The sequence below is a fragment of the Thunnus thynnus genome, chromosome 3 (assembly GCF_963924715.1).
Source record: "Thunnus thynnus chromosome 3, fThuThy2.1, whole genome shotgun sequence".
Classification (NCBI taxonomy): Eukaryota; Metazoa; Chordata; class Actinopteri; order Scombriformes; family Scombridae; genus Thunnus; species Thunnus thynnus.
The window spans coordinates 11,631,676-11,651,387 of record NC_089519.1 but is presented as its reverse complement, the minus strand read 5'-3'; the positions used below and the strand labels follow the sequence as shown (position 1 = coordinate 11,651,387).

At 38.8% G+C, this 19,712-nt stretch overlaps 1 protein-coding gene across 1 annotated transcript; it reads left to right on the top strand.

The window, feature by feature from the left end:
- Positions 1-2,815: 2,815 nt before the first annotated feature.
- On the top strand, positions 2,816-7,702 carry crybb1l2 (crystallin, beta B1, like 2). The gene is made up of 6 exons (XM_067584175.1): positions 2,816-2,918; positions 4,036-4,136; positions 4,499-4,617; positions 5,012-5,144; positions 5,348-5,490; positions 6,946-7,702. Exons 2-6 carry the CDS (start codon positions 4,041-4,043, stop codon positions 7,115-7,117), a joined length of 663 nt encoding a protein of 220 aa, XP_067440276.1. The 5' UTR covers positions 2,816-2,918; positions 4,036-4,040; the 3' UTR covers positions 7,118-7,702.
- The last annotated feature ends 12,010 nt before the right edge of the window (positions 7,703-19,712 follow it).

The window sequence follows — 19,712 nt, the reverse complement described above, 5'->3', positions numbered from 1 at the left end:
CCCTCTTACCTCGTCTGGTCCTTGGAACTTCACACGATTACCATCACACACACATACACACACAGGCCTCGTCAAAGGACTACCCAAGTCACGACCACTGTGCTTTTCCAACAGAATTTCCTGCACGAACTGTGTTTTATAATGAGAGTGAACACTGATGTATATGATGTAGTGGTGGAAAATTGTAATCACTCGTGTAGAGGACTGCCTTTTACCTTTATATAACAAAATCTCATGTGGGTATTTTTGACTGGATGCTCCACTTGGATAATTCGGTTCTGGCAACAGCTCTGCACATAAACATAATTCAACCTCTCAGATATGTGAAGTATTTGGAATAAAGTACCAAAGGCAGAATTTTCTGATTCATTTCATAGAGACATGCGTGAGGATGCAACACTGACACAAGTGTTGTATTGATGCATGCTCAGTCTTATAAATGGGTTGATGTATTGATGGACGAACAGACAGATGCATGTACTGACGGAGTGATCAATGGATGGGTTATCAGTCATAAGGAGCTGGTGTGAAAGCCTCAGTGGTCCACTTACTGATGACATGAAAGGATGAAATGCAAGCACGTAGGAACTGATCCAAGTGACTTTTAACTGATTTGGTGCTTTAGAGATTTGTTTTGCTCATATTGTGTGATGTCCTGTTGCATTAAAGGCTGTTTTTCTCTGTTACTGTATATTAAACTGAAAATATATCAATAAACAGCTCATTACTCTGACTGTGTGAGGAAAGATCAATCAAATAGTTGAATTTGAAAGTGTATTTCACACATCATCCGTAGTCCAGTCACTGATCAATGGGCTGTTTTGATGCAAGGTTTTAGTAGATCACATGGAAAACATCCCTGACTTTTGTTGGCATAACATGTAAGTTCTGATGTTATAGAAGTTTATAGTAATAATACTTCAGATTTTCTGGCTCAGAGTGTCACTGATCACCTAGAAAACCTTCAGGTCCACAGAATGAACACAGTATAATAATAATAATAATAATTAATAAAGTCTCTGTGAATATGAAAACTGTAACGACTGTGAAAACTGGGTCCTACAGCATTTTTTCCAGGGACATCCATGCAAGATAAAAGATAAATGGTTTATAACTTAATAATTCTTTGCAAATATGATATGAATACAAAGTCATAACTTCTCCTTGGCTGAGCAGAGTCCAGAAAGAACTGGAACTTTCTTTGTTTATTAGTGAACAAAATTCAAGGACTTTGCTTCTTTCTGAATTTGAGTTCATATGTCACATTTTTTAATGTAGTTTATTATTTGTTATTTGTAATAGTTTTGAATAGATGAGGATATCATTTCTTTCATGTCTTTCAGGTCCTACTCTATTGTACTCTATGTGAACATTTTATATTATCTGTGTGTGTTCTCTGTTATGTTATCAGATAATATTTTGTAATAAGAATGACAATTTTTTGTTGACTGTTAAAAAATGTAATATTTCCTGCATTTACTTCATGATTTCTATGATCTGTGGTGTGATTTTAGACAGAAAGAAAGAGAAGTCACACATTCAAACAAAAGATTTCCAAATAGGATGCACTTGTGTATTCTTACTCTTTATTTCTTGCCTCCTCTGAGGAGCGTTTTATCAGCTCAAATGTACTTTTGTACGGTGCACCTTGACTGAATCCGGTTGTGAATGGAGGCCTTCAGTCTGTCCTCAAAACATGGCTAGAGGATGCATGAATAAGAGACGTATCCCACTGTGCATACTTAACGTCCCCTTACTGTCATCCACTTCATTATTTCACAAGTTCATGTGACTCTCAGCTGTGCCTGAGGATGTCCACCAGTCACTTGAGATTGATTCACCCCTTCACTCCCTCCTCCACTGACATTTCACTGACACTCTCTTGAGAGTGAGGATTTGAGGAAATTCAAATTTGCAGGATTAATGAGGCCGACTACTGACTCTAAGACATGACTGGTTTCACCTCAAGGGATCAGGATGTGATCTGGTGAACAGCTGAGGTACTGGAATCAACAGATTGAGCCTCAGCAGCCTCATGTGGAGCCTTGATGTCACACAACACGTGACCTCACGTGTGCTGAAGCCTTGTCCGAAGCTACGTCTGACCACTTTGCTTGCTCCTTTGTGTGCACTTTGGAATAAGCAGCTTATAGTTCTTCCTCTTAAAGCTAACACCCATCACAATATTTTATCCACCCACACAAGAAAAAAGGCAGAGGGCTTTAATTTCGTAGCTTTCTCCCAGTGTGATAAAAAGGGAAATTCAGGTTATAGTCCATGCACACTCCGAACCTCTTTGCTCACCCAGAGGTGGAATAGTGAGGTTATTGCTTCTCACAGCTTATTGCTTTTCCTGTTATTGTTTGTCCCAGCGCCTCTTGATTACAGCGCTATCTCACTGAGGGGAATAGGATGAATAATTATGTGACAGCCTCTTACATGTGAACCTGGTCAGCTGGCTGTCGGTATTATGAAACGGACATTCTTCTCATTGCTTTGTGTATAACATCTCGTTTTAGTCCAGCAGTGCTTTGCTTTTACTCTCTTAGTAGCTCATGTTATTTATCTTTCATCAAGGCTCATAGTGAAAATAACCTTGAATTTTGAGCTGACACTTTCTGAGACTCATTTTTACATTTTCATATTTTCTTTCTCAAGTTCTTCTCTCCTTTTGGGCCTATATGCTAGCATCTCTCTGCCTCTCTCTCTGCCCCACCATCTTTCTCTCTCTCTCTCTCTCTTTGATGATGGGGTATTTCTATTCTGTGGGGGCTGTGAGCTCAGCGAGTTTGTTTCTGTGTCTATAATCCCCTCTCTCTGGGCGCCAGCATATAAAAGCAGCAAGGGGCCCGATGCACTCTCACACAGACCACCAGTCCCACTCCTGAGTCTACTCCTTTACGCACACACTGCCACAGGTAAGACAGTGGACAAACATACAGAAAAGAAAAGAAAGAAGGGGAGGTAGACAGAGACTAATTTAATAACTAATAATGAGAACAAGCAAGGATTACAGTTCAAGCTAAAGATGTGAAAGTCAAACATTTCAGGTGAAATGTGAATTTCTATCGTGCAAATCCAGTAGCTGCCATAAAATGCACTGCGGCCTGTTTAAGTCTCTTATATTCAGAATAAATATTTATTCTGAGATTAAAGTAACTAATGCTTAAATGTTGACTGATGGAATCTAAAATATAACTTAAAACACAGCATTAAGGGTCCTTTCTTAATTTAGGTTAACACTTGAGAATAATTCCAGTCTTTATAAATGTTTTAAAAATATGTGTATATAAATATATATATGTATATATATATATATGTAATATACACTTATTTTAAAAGTACTGTTTTTTGTGGATTTGCATTAGTAGGTGAGTATGACGTCAGTAGAATATACTTGATTTGTATCAGTGTAAAGCCAGTTCAGTGACAAGATGGTAATTTGTGTTGTGAAGTTTGTACTGAATTCAGCTTTGTTAGTTATTATAGAAAAAATATTGTGTGTGTGTCTGTGTGAGGGGAGGTGTTATGTGTTTTTTCCTTCTTGCTGAAGGGAAGATAATCTAAAATTTTGGACTTTAATTCTCACTTTATTTCGCATTTTAACAGAAACAGAACTAGAGTAAAGTAAAATTTATTTTTTTAAAAATGGAAAGGTGTCTTGTAATGACGATGATAGCTCTTGGTTCAAAAGTAAAGAATCGATGTAATATTTGATAAACCGGATGCATAATTTTGTTTGCCATAATTTTGGTAATTGCTAATTCCACTTCTATTATGGTGTTTGGCGGCTATGTGAAAATTATTATTTTTCCATTAACATATTAAGGTTTAAATTGGAATACACCATCTTAAATATTTGAGATATTGTGGGGAGGGTGCTGTGAGTTTTCTCTTAGTCAAGGGGAGATTTCAAAGAAAATAATAATGCTGAAGAGGGCCTTGCTTTTTAAAAAAATGAAATAAAATGTTTAGCCCTCTTCCCCACTCTGATAATTTTGTACAGTCCCTAAAACTGTTCTTCTCTTCTCTCAGTCACCATGTCTGCTGGAGGAGAGAAATCCAAGTCTGCTTCCCAGACTGACGGAAAGGCTGCTCAGAACAAGATGTCTGAGATGGGCATGATGTCTTACAAGGTACATTACACACACATGCAATAGATGATCAAACATCCACAAATACATCATAGTCTTTTTTCACACAGTGTGAAGCAGCTGGCCTCACACTAACAGTTTACCTCCTGGGCTGATGTCTATTATCACAACCTGCTAGTTCTTATAGCTCTGTGAGGGGGCGGTTGACAACTACAACTGACAGAAAAATACAATGTGAGGCCTCTGTACATTAAGTCAACTGTAGCTGTCAAAACAACACACTTTTACTACACTTCTTATCTTTCTCCTCTGTCCTTCCTTCCTGTGTCTACTCTCCTCAGTTGTTGCTCTTGACTTTCTCACCTCCATTCTCATTTTTTTTTCTACCTCTCCCAACCATCCAGATGTGTGTGTACGACCAGGAGAACTTCCAGGGCCGCTGTATGGAGATCACTGGAGAGTGTATGAATGTGTGTGACATGGGATTGGACAGAGTGCGCTCCCTGCGCGTTGAAAGTGGACCGTAAGTCACTAGTACCTTTACAGCCACACACATCCACCCACACATGCAAGAAACATACTGTACCCAGCACCCACACTCGTCCGCTGAGCACAGTTTTCACAGTTGTACCTTCCCATTATCTGACATTTCACACTTTGCATTTTAGGCATTCAGCTGATGCTTTTATCCTGAGTGATTTGCAGAGAGTGCAGCAGTGGAGTGAATTCAAATACCTAAATTACATACATAACAAAGCAACAAACAGCAGGGATTGTGATGAAAGCAGTGCAGTGATTTCAGTGTGTTGTCCAATAAAATGAAAAGAATATAAGGACTAAGGAGATTTTGTCAAATTAAGAGCAAATAACCACCTTCACTCTCCCCTCTTTCATGTGACCTTTCCTTCCCTCTTCAGCTTTGTGGGCTTTGAGCAGATAAACTTCTGTGGTGAGATGTTCATCCTGGAGAAGGGCGAGTATCCCCGCTGGGACTCCTGGACCAACAGCCAGAAGAATGACTACCTGCTGTCCTTCAGGCCTGTCCGCATGGTAAAACCCTCTGTCTGTTTGATCATACTGAGAACGAAATGCTCTCCTGACTTTGACACCTTGTATCTGTCCACTTATCTTAAGATTTATCCACATTTTCCATACTCTTAAGGGTGTTTTGCTCTACTTTTCTTCATCTTCGTCTGTATCTGCCTGTTTTCCAACTGCTGTCCCCTCTTTTTTCTTTCTACATTATCTTCCAGGATCCTGAGAAGCATAAGATCTGCCTGTATGAGGTCGGAGAGTTCAAGGGCCGTAAGATGGAGATCATGGACGACGATGTTCCCAGCCTGTTCTCCTACGGTTTTACCGACAGAGTTGGCAGCATCATGGTCAGCTGTGGAACGTGAGTATTGTGACAACATGTTACAAGCAGGTTTTAAAGTAATAGTTTGACATTTTGGGAAATACATTTATTTCCTTTCTCGCCAAGAGTTAGATGAGAAGATTGATACCACCCACATGTCTATCTGATAAAAGGGAAACAACCGCCAGCAGTCGGTTAGCTTAGCTTAGCATAAAAACTGGAAACAGCTAACCTGGCTCATTCCGAAAGTAACAAAACTTCTACAAAAATTTCTGAAGCTCACTAATTAATGTGTTATATCTTGTTAATTTAATACATAAAAAATGTAAGTGTTGAAACGACAAGTTGTGATTTTATGCAGGGTTATGTGCTGGACTATTTCTTTGCCACGTGCAGTGACTTCCTGGAGTCCTGTTGTCAATGTGTGGTTAACAGGCACCCCATAAAACCACAACTTGTTGTTTTTACACTTTGGTTTTTGTACAACAAACTAGATGTGTTAGTTAGTGAGCTTTGCTGGAAGGCAGATTTTGCTGACTTGACAGAGCCAGGCTAGCTGTTTCCCCCTATTTGCAGCCTTTATGATAAGCTAAGCTAACCAGCTGCTTCTGGCTGTACCTTCATATTTACCATACTGACACAAGAGTGGTATCTCAACTCATCTAATTCATGGCAAAAAAGAGAATAAGCGTATTTCCCAAAATAGCAAACCATTCCTTCAAACACCAAGAAAACTTGCCTCTGGTTTTTATGTCCTGCTGTGAAGCTGTAACTCAGCTATTGCAAATAATTTCTCAACCTGCAACTCTAGATTGTTAAATCATACATATTTTATGTTTTGGCTACAAACATTACACCCTGGTTTTGCAACAGCTACGTCAAAAAGTCCAGCTTCGTGTACTCCTGCATGTGTCAGACTATTCGTGACATTATTGTCAAACTGAGAGAAACAGCAGCATAATCACCAACTATCTGAGTGCTCTAAGTGTTTGCCTGGGAGTGAGCTCAGGAATAGAGGCTTTTTCATCAGCAGCTAGCTGAGGGTGTCATGAACGTCAGCAGCTCAGTGCGTCTGTGCTCTCAGGGGTGTAGCAGCAGACAAGGTTTCTTAACTGCTGTGATTAGTTCATTTGTAGCACTTCCCGCTGCCTGAACCAAACAGCTGGGGGGCACACTGCCCCTCGGCTTGGTGTCTGACAGCAAGACAAACAGATCAATGTCATTATTTGTTAAAAGATGTATGTCCTCCTTGTTTTCTCTGCATCTGTCTTTCTAGCATCTTTCTTTCACATTTCACTTGTCTGTTACACATCATTCAGCCTTGTGTTTTGTGTCTTTAAATCAATTTTCCTGTAATTTTCTCTGTTCAATCACAAACTTTTATCCTACTCAAATTCTATGTTGTGATTACTCCTGCAAGCTTGCAATCCACCTCTTCTATGAAAATGTAAATTCAATTTCTTTCCCCTCTTCTCTTCCTCTATTTCTCTCCAGTTGGGTGGGTTACCAGTTCCCTGGCTACCGTGGCAGCCAGTACCTGCTGGAGAAGGGTGACTTCAGGCATTTCAATGAGTTTGGCGCCCGCTCTCCCCAGATGCAGTCCATTAGGCGCATCCGCGACATGCAGTGGCACCCACACGGCTGCTACACTGTGACCTCCAAGTGAAACCCAGCGAGGGCGAGGAAGAGAGGGATCCGAGGAGAAATGGAGGTCGAGGGAGGGCACAGAGATGGAAGCGGAGGAGGGAGGATGAAGAAGGAGAGGAGGAGGGAGAGGGTGTAATAATTTCTCTTCTGTCCCAAAATCTCTCGGCGGTTTGAAAGCAGCGTAGAGGGAATACAGTAGGTTGTTATTTTTAGTTGTTGGAACATCGTAATCTAGTGACCAATGAAAAGTTATTCAAACTGAAGAGGAGATAATTACACGGACCGTCGAGACTGATTCTAATAAACACTCTCCATTTTTGTTCTCCCTCTCACCGTCTCTGTCAGCTCCCTGCTTCCCACTTTCCTCTCTCCTCCCCTCCCTCCCTCTCTCCCCCTCACACACTTCTCTTCCACATCCCAACAATGTCAGCCCTCACTCAACTTACAGCCTGACTGAAGGGACAACCAGTGTGGATTTGTGTGTGTTTGTGTGGTGGGGATCTGAGACAGAAAAAGCCCCAAAAAGAGAGTGGTGGCAAAATCTCTGTGCTCAGATTCTGAAGCCACATCAACCCTGAACCCCAATAAAGCATCTCAAATCCTACTCCACTTGAAATGATGTCTTATTTAACAGATATGGTAGTAATAAATGTGTACCAAAACCAAGCTTTACATTTATGCTATTGGTTGAAAACAGATCCTGAACTTCAGTGTTTTGTTTATGCTGGAGATAAGGAGAGGCTGTCTAAATGTTTCCCAAAGCTCCCAAATATTATGCAGCTGAATTATTTACGTGAAAATTAACAAAAATATATAAAATATAATAACCAAAAGACTTTGGTACAAACCAAATAATTGGACAAATTAAAATTTTGACCTGATGATGACACTAGATGAAAAGTTAATGGATCACCAAAGGTATTTCAATTCATCCAGAGAGGGACATGAATGTTAGCACCAAATTTCATGGTAATCTATCCAGTGGTTGATATTTAAGACATTTGCTTGAAAGCATAAATATTAACCAAATGGTGGCGCTAGAGGAAAAGCCAAGGGATCACCAAAGTCTTTAGGATTCATCACCTGGGGATCATGAATGCAAAAATTTCATGTCATTCCATCTGGAAGTTGAGATATTTCAATCTATGCTAGGTCTAAGTGGTAGATCGACACACTGCCATTGCGATCCCTAGAGCTACCCTCATAGTGTGGCTAAAAATAAATAGACTAGACTTGGTATCAGAAGATATTAAAGGGTCAAAAATACAATCAGGATATCTCTACGTTTAACTGAGCCTTTAGACTCTCCAATAAGAAATGTTAATAGCAGTCATTTCAATTTCTGAAACCCCTGAGTCTTTGGGGCCCTGGGCTTATGCTCAATAGGCCTGTTCAGTGATTTATCAGTGCTCAAGTGAGTAGCAAAGAGTTCAGTATTTTTTACACCGTAGCTCTAATCAACTGGAATTGCATATAATTTATGTTGCATTACTCAGGAAAGCAGAAAACATACTAAAACTTTTGTTTGGACTTCTGTCATCTTTTTCTTTAAGGCACGAGAATGTTTGTTGACTTACTTCATGTACTTGAAATAATTTGAAGAATCGACCAGCTCACTGGATTTGTTATTGTTAGAGCACATCTTGAGGTAATTTGCGACTTCTATTACCAGTCTGCTCACAGAGTAATCATTCTATCATGAATGACACATGCTGCAGAGACATAAATTTGGTTTGTACTAATGGAAAACAATTTGAATCAACATTGTTGATCTGTGAGAGAAGAAAGCACTCCATCTCCTCCACCTTAGCATCCCATCCAAGATACAGATTACAGCATGTTTTGAGGCTTTCTCTGATGAATGATTTCATACATCATTCATCTTTCTCACCAGAGGGAATACTGATTGGCAGAGTGGTCTGCAAACGTCAGCACCAAAATGTATTTGACCACATTTTAGCATTCACACTTTATTTTTACATAATATGTTCAATTATGCAATGCTCACTCCTTCCCCTGTGATCAAATATTCCACAATAGCAAATGACATCATTCATAATGTAATCTGCACAGTCTCTCGCTGCCATGTGGTTTATCAATGGCGTCAGTGATGATTAGACTTTCATAGAGCAGGGCTGAGAGTGCTTCAAATCATGAAAATATAATGAAGCAAGTTTCAGTAAACTGCACTGGAGTATTTTTCAATTATTGTTGGCCCAGAAATAATGGTTACGGTACATTAGCATCACCATGTTCTTTACTTTGTTTTTGTCCTCTCCAACCTGCTGACAAATTCATATGCTTTCTGTTCACATATAACAAAAGATCACAATTGTCATCAATAACAAGAGGACGCACTCCAATAACAAAATGCCTAATATAACACAATAACATGCGTATTTCCATCTGAATGTGTCAGTTCTGCAAAGGTGTTATTGTATTTAAGTTAATTCTTCAGTATACAGCTTGTATCCAGCCCCAGTTTCCCGTGCTAATGTAGGAAGCATGTTGATGTTGTCTAGTGATCATAGTGGTATTGCAAAATGTCTTATATCACCATGCCTTACTGAAGAGATACAAGAAATAGTTGTCTTTTAATGGAAGTCCCAACAGAAGGGGCTGAGAAATTTGGTGGTTTGGTGAAATACTTGAATCATTATCATCCTGTAATGATACAACACACCAGGAATTCTAACAACCTAAGCCTGCACAATTTAATGAAAAAGGTCAAATACTACCTTTTTGCAGCCTTTAGTGTTCAGAGGTAAGATATTCTGTCAGAATAGAAAAATGGGGGTAGGGGACAAAATAGCATGAACACTGTGCAAGGAATGAGCCTCACATGGGTGAACTTCAGCTGTAGATATGTTTTGTCCGGATCCAGAGTTCTGTTTCAAACCTGCCTCCTGGATCAACCCATCAGCATGTTCATTTGTTGGGCCAGATCTCTGTGTCGATCTACACTTTTAACAAATTATAATTCCTGCAGAAGTTTTCTTTGGTCTTGCAGGCAGAAGTGTGCAGATAATGAAAGTGTGGATATGACAGTTTTGAATCTACCAAATATCTATCTTTGTTTAACTGTTGTGTATTACTTGTACAATCTCACTAAACTTCAGTGTCACATGCTGTTAATTTATTCATGATTACGTAAGTGTAAGTGCTGGAAACACTATCATTACTTCTGACTGACAGACTGAGTGCCATGCTGCTAGCATTGCTAAAAATCTGCTTCATTAATAGGAGGTCAAAGGTATGAGCCCTTGTACATGAAACCTGTAGGAAGGACGTTGACTAGGACTCTTAAGGAACACTGCAGTATAAGAAACAGTGTGCCTCTAATGGCAGACTGAAGGTTGAGTTTACATTTTTAGGGAGCCCCTAAGGGGACATGGGCAAAAAAAAAAAATTTTTACTACATTGATGCTGTTGAGTTCACACAAGATACAATTTTTTCCCACATTTTGGTTAGGGAGGTTGGGTCTCCCTGAAATGCTGTGCACCTGCTTCAACTATTGGGTGTCAGACTGTGGCTGCCCACTGCTCATACATAGTTAGGATGGATATATAGTAAAACAAAATAACAGGATGGGTAAGGATAGGTTGCAGATTATAAATTCCTGGTATATAAAATATACTTGGAAAATAAAGAGATTCTGATTCTAACAGGATGATGAATGGATTTCTGTCAAGTGTCAACAAGCACTAATTTGTCCAAGACTGTCTGACTATACACATTTCTTGTCACGTCGGAAAATGTGAACATGGAGTTGGAACATTGAGTCACAGCTGAGACAAAAGGTTTGTGACTTCACATTGGGAGAACCCTTTGGAAGAAGTACTGAGACCTTTTACTCGGGCCTGACGCCATGAGGGGTCTTAGGGGGGCTTATAGCCCAATCAGTTGTATTTTTTGCCTCCTCTGTTTAAGCTTTGTGTATCTATAGAAAAATAGCAAAACCAACAAAATCATTGGCTGAGATACATGCAACTATCGCTTAACTGATGTTTCAGAACAATGGACTGCGCCGCTGTTGTTACTGAACAATGGACAGTGCTGTTTGTGGGGGTGCATGCGCCGCTAACAGCTGTTTTTACGCGCCTTCCCCTGCTGAGTCTTTTCATTTGACTGTTCTGGTCTTTCTGTTTAACATTAATGTATTTTGAGTCACACTGAGGATGTTGTATCACTGGTTCCCGGGTAGTGATGAAGTTGTGTTGTATCCATGGAGACGGTACAGGGTGTGTTTTCATAAACAGCACCAGTTCAAGTTTGCCTATGTTAGGCTGTTTAAAATAGATTAATAAAAAAGCACTCCCTTTTGCATATGTGTTTGTTTTTGTTTAAATTATTAATCATGTTACATTGACATCAAATATTCCTCACTGCTTCATTGCAAGGTCTGCAGTACATATTGTTATACACCATCAAAAAAGCTGGAACCACTGTAATGTCATCAAACAGTGATCATGAGGCAAAAGAGCCCTGCTTTGTTCACATGTTTTTGTTTTAGTCTGATGTGTGGGTATAGAGGAGGGGTTGCTATTGCTGGCCACACCTCAAGCTCTGCCAAGAGTGGCCTGGAGAAATTCACAGTATAATGAGTTACTATATGGCAATAATACATACATATTTATAATATAATGTAGGCTATATAAAGCAATAACAATATATGAAGGTTTAGACTTCAGAGTGTATAAGGGCTTGGAACATTAAGATTGATACTTATAATTGTCATTACCTAGCTCAATTATGTGTAATAAGTTGCACCGGTACACAAGTTTTGGGATGATGCAATTAGCTATACTGTAGCTTTAGTACACTTTTTCGCTATTTTTGCCCACTTGAGAAATGGTAAAAAAGGTCAAACCTTAACACTTTAAAAAAAGTTCATACTTTGATTTAGTATCAATAACTTTTGACATCTGGAGATTCCTGCAAAAATTGGCCATTTCAGTGGCTGGATAGCAGACACTTCTTTCTGAAAAAAGCTCAGGAAATCTCACTTATTGTCAATGTACCTAGTTAAGCCACATATCCTCTGAATGGCCTAGGTCAGTAGTTTCTGAGAGTAAAGTTTCATGAAACTGTCATTATCCTAGATGTCACATTAAATCCTCTTTGACTCCATGTTGTAAAACAATAAAACATGAAAATTCCAAGGATGAATACTTTTTACAGGAAGTAAATACAACAATGAGTGGAGCAGTGAATGCAAGACAACTTTTACTTGTTAAGGAGTATTTTTATATTTTGCCATTGTTACTTTTTGAGTAAAAGCAGCCTCAGCATCAGTATGAAGTGACTGAGGAAGCTGTAATTTTTTTCATAAAATAAAATTAATTGATTTAACCATGCAATAACTTCAGAAAGGCATAACAACAACATTAGGCTACTGTTCCAAAATCAAAGAATACATTTCTTAATCAGAACCGAGCGCTAGATATTTTTTGAAATTATGAATGATTCTCTGTCAAAATCAGCAAGGGGAGGCGCGTGGAAACAGCTGTTTGCAGAGCATGCACCCCAACAGCTCTTTCCATTATTCTACAGCTAAGCAATAGACGGATGTATCTCGGCCAATAATTTTACACTATATGATAAGGCAAACAAAGCACACTGCCAGCTACTCTGGTATGTAACAAATTAGCTCCTGCAGAACACAGACAAACCAAAACAACCTGAAATGATAACGGATATAAAACTGTGAATACGCCATGTTGGAGAAATGAGTACAAATAATAACACTCATTCTCGTAATTCTAAACAGTAGATATGATACTGTATGGAACTGGGATATAGCCCCACTCAAACATTTGTGCGCACTAATTAATCAAAATGTGGGAACGAACTATATCTCATGTGCTCACAATACCATTTTGAACGCTTGATGTAGTAAAACGTGGCCTCAATATATTTTTTTCTTTCTAGGTCCCTTCTGGGGCTCTGTAAAATGTTTAGACTCCAGTAAATAATTAATAGATTTGGAATTTTAAATGAATTCACTTTCTTATTCTTGGTCAGCGTTGTTGCAAGCAATGTTTTGCCCTTGTTGCAATGACAAAGAGAATTTGATACAGCTCTGATTCATTCTGGCTTCTCCACAGCAGAGGCTGATGAGGCTCAAAAAAGTGATTTCTCTGTAACAAAATTGGAATTTTTAGAACTACTTAATTTAAAATAACCATTAAGAGCCCATTTATCTCATGCTGCCATGTTAAGTGACATTGAGGTTTTTTTCAAATGTGGCTCCACCCTATTTGATACCCTCCTGGAGCAGCAAATTGATTGGCAGATGGTCTGTCATTCAAGCATGAGAACAAATTGAAACTCTCAGTAATTACATGAATGAAACTGCACAATGAATGGAGATTTCCCAGATAGAGTGGATGCAGCTGTAGCACACAGTCGTCACCAGACTAACGTGGGTGGAAGGAGTAACAGAAATAGCAAAACCAATAGAAAGAGTTCCTCCATCTGAGAAAAAGAACATTTTGCCACACTTAAAGCAACATATCTAATGGCTTTTTGCATTTATCTTATGTTACTCTGTGCTTCTGATATTTTACTTTTTTGTGCTTCATTATAGCTCCACAGGAAATATCTGTGTGATGTCACCTCATCTTTTTTTGGACAGGAATAGAAAAAATGTGGACCCAAATCCAAGCTACTTTTGTTTTTGTAACAGGGTTAGAAGGTTTTAAAAGTTTATTTTAATATGTGATGATGCACCATTTCAGCACTTTCCCCATAATTTTTTCATCCCTCCTTCCTGAAATACTTCTGTCTCCGCTTTTGAAACTGTGGTAAAAACCCAGTTCTATCAGCATCACATATTCCCCTGCATCCCACTTCAGAAATAAACTCTCAAACTAGAGAGGGAAAGGCACACTTCACCTGTCACACCAGCACCCAGTTTAGTTCAGTCTATAAATACACTGAGATAAGACACCTACAAGGTGCTATGAGCCTTCCTCACTATGCAGTTAAATAAGGATTGGAGGAGTATTGACGTCAGACTGACACGCACGCACACACATGCAAATACGCACAACACACACATATGGAGGTTCATACATGAGCAGATCCAAGCAGCCACACTCACACACACACACACATACACACACAGAGGCACACATACGGCTACTCTTATTTCCAGCCTTGCTTCTGATGTCACTCTGTGAATTGGGACTGTCTCAGCAGCAGGGCATTATGGGATAGCTTATGAGAGCTTAATGACTCTTTGCGGTACAATACTGCTAAATAATGAGTAGAGAGAGAGAGATTGAATGGGAAGAACACACACACACACACACAAACAGGGGAACCAGACCAATCTCCACCTTCTCACTTCCATTTCCTTCACTAAACCTCTCACTCCATCTGGTGTTTTAATGAGCCTGTCTTTCCAAGAAAAAACACACAATAGGTCATAATGTCAGTCACCAAAAACGACTCAAACGTAACTGTAGTTGATTGACAGACGCCATCTAGCAGCCGAAGCAGTTCAGATGATGTCTATATAAGGTGACAAATTTCCATATTCGGAGGTGCTGGGTGGGGTAACTTTTCTGCAGGAGACCACTGTTGGCATCCCGTTTCCAACTGCAAGTGTCACATTTCCAACTTCCAACTGTGAGTCGGAACAGTTTTTTAACAACCATAACTGCGATTGTTGTGGTGTTTACCTTTGCCATGACAACAAAGGTTACTTAACTTTAAGGAAGTAGTAACTTAAACCCACACCATGTTTCAAGCAATCATTTTAACCCAAACCATGATCTTTCCCCTATGCTACCAAGCGGTTTTTGTGCCTTCATCACAGCATTGTCACATCATAAAATATAATTATTTTTTAACAGCGATTTGTAACAGTTTTGGAAAGCACAGATAAACGATATTGTCCTGCCGATCACTGCTGATAGAGACGCCAAATTAGAAAACACGTTCTGGAGTGCGTGGACAAACAATCCAATTTAGCTGTTTAATTTTGAGGACTTGTTGTTTTTCTTAACCCTCATCGCCTGATGGGCAGCTTACACAGGTGGTCATTCATGAAGGAGCTGAAAATGATGAGATGTGGCTCGCACAATCTTTGTCTTCTTATCTTCCTCATTCTCATTTCTTTTCCCAGTGGGTTGAAGTCACTCCAGTACCGCTCTCAGTGGATATCGAAGAAATGAGCTCTACGTAACAACAGCAGTTTTCAGTTTCTGCAGAAGAGAGCATATAGGACAGCTCATTTACAAGATGGGCTTGTGGGGATGTTAATTTGATTGGAGGTAATGTGAGGAGAATTTCTTCAGTCAATAGGGTTGTCAAGTAGACTTTAATAAGATAACAAAAGCTACAGTCCCATATGCTTCTCCTGAGATCTGCTTTATGGAGGACCAAACATGGCCTATAAGAACTAAATACAAAAGTGAACAAATGAATAAAACCACAAAGTAATCTGAGAAATAAATGAAAGACTAAAATAAATCCAAATGAGAGAAGCTCTGAGTTTGTAAAAATGTTATTACACTCTACATTTATTATGTGTGGTCACAGAAATATGTTTCATGAGAAGCTTTTTCGACATTTTGTGCTCTGGATTTTGCCTCTCCGGAACAATAGAAGCCGCCCTACCCTCTGATTGGTGGATGAAGATCTGGCACTATCCAGGTCTGAAAAAAAAGGACTTGTGTTTTAAGAAAAAAATAATTTATTCTACTTTTTGATTTGTTGGAGAAAATGTTTAATAATAACATTAAAAAAAGTATGCAGGAATTAACGTTTACAAATGATGGAAAAGCACAGAAACCAATCTTTATTGTAGTTGTTTTTTGTTCACTGTTTCTCCCCTGAGAAACAGTGATCGAGTACACCCACAAAAAAAAGAAAAGAAAAAGAAAATCAAGGAAAATATATTCTGCTTTTTGAAAATATACATCGGCCAGAGAAAAAAAAATTAAAACCGGAGTTGACAGAAAAAGATAAACACATTTTTAAATTCACTTCATATTTCTGTTTCTACAGTATGAGCATTTTGTGGATTTACAATAGTTACATTTATGTATTATTTTATTTATAATGTATTGCCATTTTATTTACTTGTCTATTGATTTATTTATTGGTCAGTTTATTTAACCTTTATTTATTTGTTAATTTATTTTCATTTGTTCATTTGACACTTTCTTATTTGCTTCTTTGCTTATCAGTCAGGTTTGGTCCTCCATACATTAGAGTGAAGTCATAATCTTCCTTCTCACCAACCGCACTATAACTGCTTCTGGGAAAGCTTTAATCACTTTAATTAGAGTTACAGGCAGATAAAAGCAGATGATTCTTTGTATTCTTTGATGCTATACAAGTCACTGATTTTTGCCAACAATAGAATGTGTCATCAGTACTAATTTTACTGATATTTGAGTAATATAGTCCTACATGCAGCATTATTAATCATTACAATTGGCAGTAATTTAGATGCTTCCATTGTTATGTGCAATGTGATGTATAAGTTTGGAAACAGACTGCACACGTATGTTGAGTGGGAGTGGACCAACAATTTTGGTTTCATTGTCCAATTATGAGTAATGTTAACTCATTATTCTAAGTTAGATGGAAAAAGGGGAAGGTATAAGACCATATAGAGGAACAACTTTCTCTTTTCTCTGATCCTATGGAGCTACTTCCCATCTAGATCTGCTATGCAGGCAGACAAATTAATCATGCACAAACACATTTGCACATATTTGCTCTCCTTTTCACGCACACACACACACATATATGCAAACACACAAGAGCACATAAATACTTCAACCTGACAGTTGGTGTGCGTCATTCAGTGTTGATGCTCATTCAGTGCCTCTATGAAAAGTCTCAGGCTGACTGTTGAGTGATGTAAGATTGATATGTAACTCCTCTCCTTTCTGCTCAGACAAGTGAGTGGGTGTGTTCAGCTTTCAGGAAGATAGATGGGGTAGAGAGGGAGAGGGAAGAAGCAGCAATAATACAATGCTGATTATGTTTTTTTGACATATGTTTTACACCACAGCAGGGACAAAAATGTTGCTGGCAGGTATTTCAGCAGTGTTTGACATGTGACAAGTTTTGCTGAGGCTACCTGTTTAGCTCTGAGTAATGTGTAAAATGGTGATAACACTTTTGTCTGTTTCTCTCCATCTGCCTCACCACCTATTCCTCCCTCCCAGACTTCAACTTCAACGTCTTTCTCCCTTCTTGTCTCCCTAACAAGACCCCCTGCGCCTGTTTTCCTCTCTAATACCAGGCACCGTCTCTCTCTCTCTCTGTCTGCAGTCCAGGCCTTTCCCTCTTTAGTTGTGTCCGTATTACGTGCCTATCTGCGTCACATATGAGGCATGCCTTAGGGTTAAAAATAAAAGATGAAAGGGAAACAGAGGGATGCAAGTAGAGAGGAGAGGGGAACGATGATTAGGAGGTGAGGATATGGAGGGGGAGAGGTGGGAGAGAGGGAGAGGACAGGTCTAGAAGCAGCAGCCTGCAGGAGAAAAGTAATAAATCCATCCATTAATAGTTGTTTGTTCATGTATTTATTCTCCAGAAGGGGCGGATTTAGAGATTTGGGGGCTCTGGGCAAACTCAGTCATGGGGCATCCTTTGTGCCTCATTTCACCCTTTGTCCAATTGAAAATGTTGGTATTGGCGGTAGTAGATGAAGTGCTCAAAACTTTAAACTATTAATACTGAAAATACTAAAAGTAGATGTCCTGCATTCAATATTTTACTTAAAGTGCATTAGTATTATTAGCACAATATATGTACATTTACTTAACGTCTGTTCAAGGTGGAGCTCATCTTAGCTGCTTTATATACTGCTGGATAGTAATCTATCTATAATAACACATTTTATTTTATTTATTGATCATATATTTTGTGTTTCCTCTGAAATAGAACAAACTGAATTCCTCCCAGTAGAAGTGGAGTACAAGTATACAGTTTCATAAAATGGAAATATTAAAGTAAAGTACATGTACCTCATAACTGCAAGCATAATACTTGAGTAAATGTCCTTGGTGACTTTTCAGCATGTGGCATTAAGGAGGTTAATGGTTTCCATAACTGCAGTCATTAACCAGGTTTTTACACTGCTTCTCTGACATGAACTGCTCACTGAACTTTACTTTACTTAATTTTTTCTTTTTTTTAAGTTTTATGCTAGTTTATAGTTATACTCCACTACATTTGCATGAGAACATCATGAATTAAGCATTCTGATACCATTTTAGCAAATGGATTTTTAGAAAGCCATAATTAATCAGTGAAAAGTAAAAAAAAAAAAAAAAAGACAGAAAAAAGATACTTTCTTAACCATGAGTTTATGAGGTGTTTCATGGGGCCCTTGTTAGCTTGGGGTCTAATGGTAAGTCCACCTCTGTTCTGCAATCCATTACCTGTAAATGTGGCATCACAGGGATTGAATGCCTCCTGTCAGGCTGTGTTAGTGGTTGATCCTAATGAAAGATGAGGCGGAACTGAATCCTGACTGATGGGAAATAATGGGCAATGCTCACAATAAATGGAAATATTGAATATGATGTGCGTTCATGAAAATGTGTCTGTGCTCCTGTATTTCTATCTTTCTGAGGACATTTGGATGTCAAAGAACCTCCTGAAACTGAAAACTAAGAAACGTTTTGATCAAATTAACCATGAGTTAATTTTGAGATATAGTTGAGATATAGATTACATGAGTTACATAGGGTTATGGATGAAGTTATGTCCAATATTAAACTAAATAATTAGCATTGGGATCAAGATAAACTGAAATTGAATTCCCTTTTTTGTTGACTACAGCATATCTGCTCTGTAAATCACTTGTCCTGTGTTTTCCTTTGAGAAAAAATCTGAAACAAAAGGGGAGACATTTATATTTTAAATTCTCTGGTTTCATGATTGTGCCCCCTAGTTTTACATTATTCTGATAAAATGCCATTCTATAATTCACTTATGTAAGCTGGAGAACTTATTTCAATACAGCAAATCAAATCTTGTATAAAGCAATAATGTGGTGCTCTATCACAGGCAGATGGTTGCACTGAGCCTGATAGCATCCTGCTACACAACACAAGAGCCACAGACCCTGAACAACAACCCACATAAGCTTTTCTGCCAGGGCTGGCTCTAGCCATTTTGGTGCCCTAGGCGAGATTATTATTTTGGTGAGTTTTTCTGCCACACAGCATCATTTTTTCATTCCTTGCACACCTGGAGGTACAGGTGCTGGGCAGATGAAACACTGTGAGGAACAGGGGTGCAAAGTGTATTTTTTTCTTTCTTTCTTTCATTCTTTCTTTATGTATATGTTCATTTTTTACCTCAAGGCAGAAAAAGAGGAAGGGCACCCACCGGTGAATTTTTATTTATTTATTTAGTTTATCAAGGTGGCGCCCTAAGTGACTGCCTGTATGGCCTATGCCTTTAGTAGGCCCTGTTTTCTGCTAAAGTCTCCTTATTTACTATAACTTACAAACATCAACATGTGTCTTGTCCTGCACCTTACCTTGCTGAACGAGCCACCAAACAAACATTCACAGCAGAAAGTGCACCACTAACGTCAGTTAGCAGGCTAGATAACCAATTGGCTGCTTAG

Bases quoted from the DNA above. Each gene is read 5' to 3' on its own strand.
- crybb1l2 (XM_067584175.1), top strand. From the start codon at position 4,041: ATGTCTGCTGGAGGAGAGAAATCCAAGTCTGCTTCCCAGACTGACGGA. The intron at 4,137-4,498 runs GTACATTACACA...CCAACCATCCAG, and splicing joins TGGGCATGATGTCTTACAAG to ATGTGTGTGTACGACCAGGA. The intron at 5,491-6,945 runs GTGAGTATTGTG...ATTTCTCTCCAG, and splicing joins ATCATGGTCAGCTGTGGAAC to TTGGGTGGGTTACCAGTTCC.